Source organism: Camarhynchus parvulus, chromosome 6 (assembly GCF_901933205.1).
Source record: "Camarhynchus parvulus chromosome 6, STF_HiC, whole genome shotgun sequence".
Taxonomy (NCBI): domain Eukaryota; kingdom Metazoa; phylum Chordata; class Aves; order Passeriformes; family Thraupidae; genus Camarhynchus; species Camarhynchus parvulus.
In genome coordinates this window covers 31,298,918-31,306,523 of record NC_044576.1, presented here as the reverse complement: position 1 = coordinate 31,306,523, position 7,606 = coordinate 31,298,918, and the positions used below count along the sequence as shown (strand labels likewise).

The following is a 7,606-nucleotide window of genomic DNA, read 5'->3' as shown; positions in this document are numbered from 1 at the left end:
AGCCGCTCCCCGCACGCTGGGCACCCTCACACCGCTCCCTTCCCTCCTACATAAACGTTTCCTAATTTTTCTTATTTTTGAGGGGATTCTGACCCCTCAAACCACGCTTTCGGGTAGGTGAAAGTCCGCGGGGACGGCGGCGACAGGTCCCACTGGCCGGTCCCCAATGGTATGGGAGCGGCGAGAGAATAATTTGGATGTGGGAGAACAAACCAAGGTCATCAACACCGCCGAAAGAGCGCAGGAACAATAGATTCATTTGAAACAATATTTTACAGACGTTTTACGATCAATATGAACTGAAGCATTATGCTGTACCAATCTGTTAATGCTCTTAATGGTCTTCTCATTCCGTTAGCACACTATGCCAAGTCGATAGAGTAAAGTGATTATTACAGAGACACTTGCAGCATATTTGGAAAAAAAAAACCCTGAAACCCAAACCCACAGGGTTTTCCACCACTGTTTTAAAGCGGGATTATTCCCTCGGAGCGGCTCCGCGTGCCCCCACCTCTGCCGCCCGTTCTGCACGTCGCAGACACCGACAGCAGAATCAAACATTTCCCAACGACCTGTACCAGAAAATTTGAAAATATTCGGCTAAAAAAAAGAAATTATCAATAATAATTAGGATAAAAAAATACCAACCTCCCAACGTGGGTCGCCGGGAGCGTGCGGCTGCTGGAGGGGCCGCACCGCTCCCTGTCGCAGCCCTCCGCAAGGCAAAACTCTTCTGAATCCCCAAATCTGGTGGCCGGGAAGTTTATATCTTTCCCCCCGCTGTTTGCTATACACAGCAACCCCCTATTTACTACCAAATAAAAGAAATACATGTGTGTTTCGACCACAAACAGGCGAGCTAGTTCTGTTCAGCCCTGCTCAAAACAGTGGCCGAGAAGAACCGCGTTATCTCTCGAATTGCAAACAAAGGCAGAGATTTGCCGAGCGCGGCTGCAGCAGTAAACACGAGTGGTCGCGGAGTTGCCAACAGCCGAGAAGATCGAAGCAACTTTCTTTGAATCGCCCCCGCCTCCCCGACAGACAGTTTTTGTTTCTGTAAAGATGATTTTCCTTCCACCACTCGAAGCGATTGCTTTCACTCCATCCCAGAGTGATGCGGGATCTCCAGAAAGTTTAAGCAGGGCCAGAGGGGCGGGAGGAGGGTGTGGGGGTTCCCTTGGCAGCCTGTCCCGCTCCTGTCCCGCTCCAGGCCGGCGCTCCCCGCCCGGGAGCGGCGCAGCGCAGCGGGGAGCGCCGGGGCTGGCGGAGCCCTCGCTCCTTCTCCTCGAAGGGAGAAACGGAACATTTCGCTTCGCGTTTCGCTGGATCCTTGAGGGATAGGATGGAGTTTGGGGACACCTCCTGAAGGCTTGAGAAAAGCCTGAGCTCCGGGCTGGGCTCGCTGCGGATGCGGACGGAAAGGAGCATCCCGCTCCGTGCCATCCCTCCCGGCCGGGCTGTGGGGAACTCCGGCAGCGGCAGAGGGGCGGCTCGGGGGGCAGCGAACCGGGCCCACCGACCCTCGGCCCACGGCCCAACTTCACCGCCAGCTTTCACAGCATCCGCCTGCTCTCGATCCCGCCGTGTGCAAGGGCAGCGGGAAGCAGAAAAGCTGGGATCTGCTTAGATTGCTTAGTTTCTTTTTTTTTTCCCCCCTCTCTTTAATTAAAAAAAAAATCCTGCCGAGCCCCATCAACCCCACCAAGATCACGGTTCCCCCGGGAAATGCCCCTGACAGTCCCGGGACGGGCACAGGAGCCGCTGCCCACTCCCGCACCCGCGCAAAGGCCGCGCTGCGGGGCCGGGGCCGCGCTGGTTCCATCGGCTCCTTCCTCTGCTGGGAAAGGGCCAGGAGGGTCCGGAATCGTTTTCCGAGCACTGACCAGAAATAAATGAGCTTTTTTTCCTTGCCGTTTGATAACATCGTGCTGCCGCGCTGTAAAATGGAAAGATGTATTTACTATGGCAACAATATTTTTAATGGGCTGCAAGCGACTTGTCCCAAAGTTGGTACTGCAAACAGCAAAGGCATCGCTCTGTTTGTAGGCGACACAGCCAGCACCGCATTTTGACCCCGAAACTCTGTTTATTTTTCATTTACGATCCATTGCCAGGGTTTTTATCCCAAACGAAAAGAAACCGCGGGATTATCTTTTCGCAACGCTGAGTTTTATTTTGATTTCTTTGGCCCCAAATCCTGCCCTCGGCGCTATCAACACGTCGATTCGGGCCAATCTGCGGGAAGCGGAGAGCGATCCTCTCTCCAAATAAACCCTGCCGGGGCTTTGAACACGCGTGACGGCCCCGGCCGTGGGCACAGGGCTCGGACACCCTGCGGCAGCCCCGGGGGAGGAGGGGGCGAAGGGAGGCAGGGGCAGCACCGGGGGGCGCAGGGGAAGGGGCGGCAGGAGTTCAGGGGAAGCCCTCGGGGGGGAGGCGGCGCTCCCGTGGGCAGGGATCCCCCCGCTGCCCCCTCCCACCCCGGGAGGCTGCGACCCTCGCTGGGGGTGAGCCGGGCACCGTGACCCCCACTGCCCATCCTCTTCCCGCTGCCCATCCCCTTCCCTCTGCATCCCCGCTCCAAGGAGGCAGCCCCGGCCGGATCGGCTCCGTGCGCTGCCCGCAGCCCCGGAGCTCACACACAACCTTTGGGTTATTTGTTTTGTTGTTTTTCCTCTTTTTTCCCCATGTTGTTGTTTATATATCTTCTTTTTTTAATTAATATTTTTTTCCGCCGGAAACCACACCTTAAAAACGATAAGGAACGGGTTTTATTGATTTTTTTTTTTTGCACCACAACATTAAGTTTATAACAATATAGGCTGTTTTAAAAATAGGACCGATCCCTAACAGAAAGCGAGAGGGCAGAGGGTACAACCGAAATTGGAAAACAGAATTTAAAATCGAACAAAGAAAAGAAACCAAACCAACCCAAACCCTTGGGAAGACAGCAAACAATTGTCAGACAACAGGTGAGCAGACACTAAGACAGAGAGAGACTAGAGGTGTCCACTCCTCACTTGATTTCTGCCTATTAAAATCCACATACCCAATGGACTTTAGAAGAAAACTGTACATCATATCAAATAAATTAAAATTACCCTAAAGTTGATTGTCCTTCACTTAAAGCGCCCAGCTCACCGAATCTCCCTTATTTATTCGCATAAGCCGGGCCGATGCTAATTCCCATGCCCTGCTCCCCTCTTCTCACTTTCCTTCGCTTTTAATTCTTTTTTATTTCATTTTGCACAACATGAAGAAACGCAATTTTACAATGCTAAAAACCCTTTCCTCACCATTCAAATAAAAGCAGTGCTTTAAGAATCGTCGTACAATATTGCACAGTTCAAAAGTACAATAATATTAATAATAATAATAATAATTAGTATTACAAAAGAAAGCAAAAGGGCACAGATTTGTTTTTTCCCCCCAGATACCGAAATAACTTTACAAGGAAAAAAACCCGAAACAACCCGACAACTAGGAAAACAAGAATTATAAACAAGAATTAAAAATGTCTAAGTAAACGATAATAAATAAGGGTCACTCAAAGCGTGCGAGTGTATTTAACCGTTCACTTTGAGGCTGTATTTCTCGCTCGTGAAAGTCTCATGGCAGAAACAGAAAGGTACAAAACGTGGGCAAGCAAAGAGGCAAAGGTCTGCTTAAATGAAAAGCCGTGGTCGATGAAGTTTGAGTCACGACAGGATCAGGAGCCTGAACAATTATTTGGAGGCAGAAGGAGAGATCCGAAAGGAACAGAAATTCAGCTTCCCGTTAGCGTTTGGCAAATCTCGAGGAGTGGCCTGGGACCATTCATTTTATTTTATTACTATCCTTTCCCCCCCTTTTTTTCTTATTTTTTTCCTTTTTTTTTTCTTTTTTTTTTTTTTTTTTTTTACAAAAATAAAACTAAAGCCACAGAGAGAGAGAGAGAGAGAGAGACCATCGCGGTTTTCATCCACGTTTACAAAAGGTGTGACAGCTCCAGGGTTCTCTACAAGTCCCAGCTTTCATTTTCCTCATTTTCGTTTCCCTCCCCCCACATTTTTATTCTCTCTTTTTTTTTTTTTTTTTTGTTTTGTTTTCCTCCTAAATTTCCGCGACTTTCTTCCTACCACCACCCGCCGAGGGGTCCCCCCAGCCCCGCACTCGTGTCCCCCGCGCTCCGCAGACGCCGGCCGGGTGCCTCGCACGGGGGGCTGCAGTACTTACAAGCGGCCGGGTGCCTTGCGCGCCTCTCCGCGCCCCTCCGCGCAGCGGCGGCCGGGCTCAGACGGGCCGCAGCAGCGGCACGGAGGTGACCACGGGGTGCGAATAGTAGACGGGGTGAGGGAAGGTGAGCAGGGGCTGCGTGCCGGGGGCTCCGCCGCCCCCCGCGCCCCCCTCCGCGCCCGAGTTCTCGTGGTAGAGGATGGGGACGCGCACGATGCGCTGCGCGGCCGCGTGGCTCAGGTTGGCCGCCTCCAGCTCGGCCGCCAGCTGCCGCTTCCACTTGTTGCGGCGGTTCTGGAACCAAATCTTCACCTGGGTTTCTGTCAGGTGCAGCGAGGCGGCCAGGCCGGCGCGCTCCGAGCTGCTCAGGTAGCGCTTCATGTCGAAGGTGGACTCCAGCTGGAAGACCTGCGAGCGGCTGAACACCGTGCGCGTCTTCTTCTTGCGGCACGGCTTCTTCTCGGGGCTCTCCTCCCGCTTCTTCCAGTCCTCCGCGCCTCCCTCCTTCTTCGCCTCCTCCGAGTCGCTCTCCTCCAGGACGATCTCGTCGGGGCTCTTGGAGTCCAGCTCCTTCTGCTCCCCCTCCGCCTTCAGCAGCGGCTCCGGGGAGTCCCGGTCGGTGCCCGAGGCGGGGGACGAGTCCCTCAGCAGGGATTTCTCTGCGGCTGGATGGGGAAGGACGAAGCGGGGCGTGAAGAGGGACACAAAGAGACACCTTCACCCCCCAGGCCCCGCGTCCCGTCGGGGGGAACGGGACGAGCCGGCCGGATCCCCGCGCCACCCCCCGCCCCGCCGCCCCCGGGCCCCGCGGCCGCCGCCCCGCCGGGGAGGGACGGAGGGAAGGAAGGAGCGATGGAAGTTGTGGGGAGCGGTACCTTCCGTGCGGGGCAGGTGGGCTCCGGCCGGCGTCAGGGCGTAGGGGTACCACCAGGTCTGGGCGCGCTCCAGGCAGTGGGCGCTCAGGGCGAAGCGCGGCGCCGGGATCTCGAAGCGGGGAAAGGCGAGGTCGCCCACCTGCGAGAGGGCGAAGCCGGCGCCGTCCACCGCCGCCTTGCCCGAGGGGGCGAACAGCGCCCGCGGCTGCTTGGGGGGCGCCTTTGGGGGGCCGCCGTTGAGCAGGTTCTTGATGTAGAAGGATTCCTTGGGGGGAGGCGGAGGGGCGCTGGGCGGCTCCTGCCCGGTCTCCGGCATCCTCCGCTGCCCGCCCGGCTCCTGGCCGCCGCTGGCCCCGCAGCCCGCGCCCGGCGCGCAGGTGGCGGCTCCCGGCGGCGCGGGGGACAGGCGCGGCGGGGCGGCGTGGGAGCGCGGCGGCGGGGCCGGCCGGGGGCCCCTCGCATGGGGGCGGCAGGGCGGGGGGCCGGGGGACCCGCGCAGCCCGCGGCACCGGGGGCTGCTGCGGGCAGGCGGAGAGCCGGGGTCGTCGCTGCCGCCGCCGCCGCCGCCTCCCGCCGCCGCTGCTGCTGCGTCAACCTGACGCCGGATGCTAATGATGAAATCAAAATGTCATCCCCGTTCCGCGCGGGGAGCACGCGGCGATTGGGCACGCACAAAGGCGAATGGGATCAGGCGGGAGGCGGCGGGAGGAGAGGGCTCCGCGCAGCCCCTGCTCGCAGCCGCCGCGGCCCCGGCCCCCGCGCCCGACGCGCCGCCGTGCCCGGAGGCGGCGACCGCCCGTCCGTGGCGTTTACGGAGTCCAATTAGGCAGCGAGCGGGGCCGGGCCGGCGGCACAAAGGGAGCGGCTCGGCGGAGCGCGGCGGGAGCGGCGGCGGGCGAATGGCACGGGCCGCGCCGCTCCTGCCTCAAAAACCGCCCCCGCCCCGCCGCGCCGCCCCCGCGCCCCCGCCCCGCGCCGCCGGGAACAAAAGCCGCCCGCGGCCGGGGGGGGGGAACGGGCCGGGCCCCGCCGGGATACCGGGCACCGGACAGCCTCTGGCTGCGCTCCGCTCCGCTCCGTTCCGCCGCGGGGCAGAAACGACTCAGCGGCCGGCTGCGGGGCGGGGGCGGCGGGACAGCTCTGCCCCGACGGTGCCGGTGCCCTCCGCACCGCGGGCAGCCCTGCCGCCTCCTCGGGGCCGCCGGGACACGTCGAGCCCGCGGCGGACGGGCGACAGCGGGCACGACCCGGGCCCGCTGCTCGTGGGATCAGGGCACAAGGCGGCGGGATTCGTTCCTGCTCGAACCCTGGGTTTCGTTCCTGCCCTGCTCCTGGGCTTCGAGCTCCGGGCGCTCCCGGGGTTCGGTTATGGGGGGCTCCCGGGATCGATCGCTCCCGCTCTCGGAATCCGAACACGGATACCTGCCTCTCTGCGTGTTCGGGCACGGGGCGATCCAGGGATCCATCCCTGCCCCGTTCCCAGTTCCATCCCTGCCCCGTTCTCAGATTCATCCCTGCCCCACTCCCGGCTCCATCCCTGCCCCACTCCCGGCTCCATCTCTTCCCCATTCCCGGCTCCATCCCTGCCCCGTTCCCAGTTCCGTCCCCGCCGCTCCCGGGGTCCGGGCGCAGGGCGCCCCCTGGCGGGCCCGGAGCGCTCCCCGCCCCGCACCGCCCCGCACAGCCCGGGACACCGGGAAGCGGCGGCTCCTGGGGCGCTGGGAACCCCACGGGAGCCCCGGTAGGGCCGGAATACGGCGTACTGCCCGCCCGTACCCGGGGAAGGGAAGGAAGGGAAGGAAGGAAGGAATCAAGGAAGGAAGGAAGGAAGGAAGCCAGGGAAGAAAAAAAAAAAAAAAAAAAAGAAAAAAAAAAAGAAAAAAAAGAAGGAAGGAAGGAAGGAAGGAAGGAAGGAATCAAGGAGCCACTCATTTCTGGCATCCTTCTAAACGTTTGGAATACCTTTGAGCGTGCACTGCACAAATCTGCCCTGGCACATGCAGAGCTCTCTACTTGGACGTGCTCACATGTGCACAGGGGGCAACAATCTCTACTCGTAAACATTTTAATGCCTCGATCAAATCTACCTGATATTTTTTTTGCTATTTCGTTTTAAAGACACCCACTTGGCAATTTTTTTAATCTGAAACAAACTGCCCAGGAGTCTCTCCTACCCCTGAACACTTGGAGTTATAAGCAGAGGGAGAATTTATATAGAACCGGTTGCACAGTATTTTTGGCTGCAACAGATGTGGTGTTTCATGTACCTTCCACACATCTTGGGGATGGGGTCTCAGCAATTAAGAGTTTGCAGAAATATTCTGTTATTAACAACTGTTTCTTGTTCCTGCTCTCGTTAACAACTTAAATCTCCTGGCAAAGAAAAGGTCGTTGGGAATTTTCCAAACAAATGCTGTTTCTCTGGAATATCCCTCTACTCTGGGGTAAAATGTACAGAGGAAAAAAACCCCAGACAGACAGAAAATAGTTTCTGTTCAGAAAGCAGCCAATAGCCC

General features: G+C 58.3%; 1 protein-coding gene across 1 annotated transcript; it reads right to left on the bottom strand.

Moving 5' to 3' along the window:
- Window positions 1-4,171: 4,171 nt before the first annotated feature.
- Window positions 4,172-5,406, bottom strand: HMX3 (H6 family homeobox 3). The gene is made up of 2 exons (XM_030951469.1): window positions 5,091-5,406; window positions 4,172-4,880 (listed from the first exon to the last, which is right to left on the bottom strand). The coding sequence occupies exons 1-2, from the start codon at window positions 5,404-5,406 to the stop codon at window positions 4,273-4,275; spliced, it is 924 nt and encodes a 307-aa protein (XP_030807329.1). The 3' UTR covers window positions 4,172-4,272.
- Window positions 5,407-7,606: the final 2,200 nt, after the last annotated feature.

Coding starts and splice junctions, on each gene's coding strand:
- HMX3 (XM_030951469.1), bottom strand. CDS start 5,406: ATGCCGGAGACCGGGCAGGAGCCGCCCAGCGCCCCTCCGCCTCCCCCC. Junction 4,881..5,090: donor CCACCTGCCCCGCACGGAAG/GTACCGCTCCCC, acceptor TTCCCCATCCAG/CCGCAGAGAAATCCCTGCTG.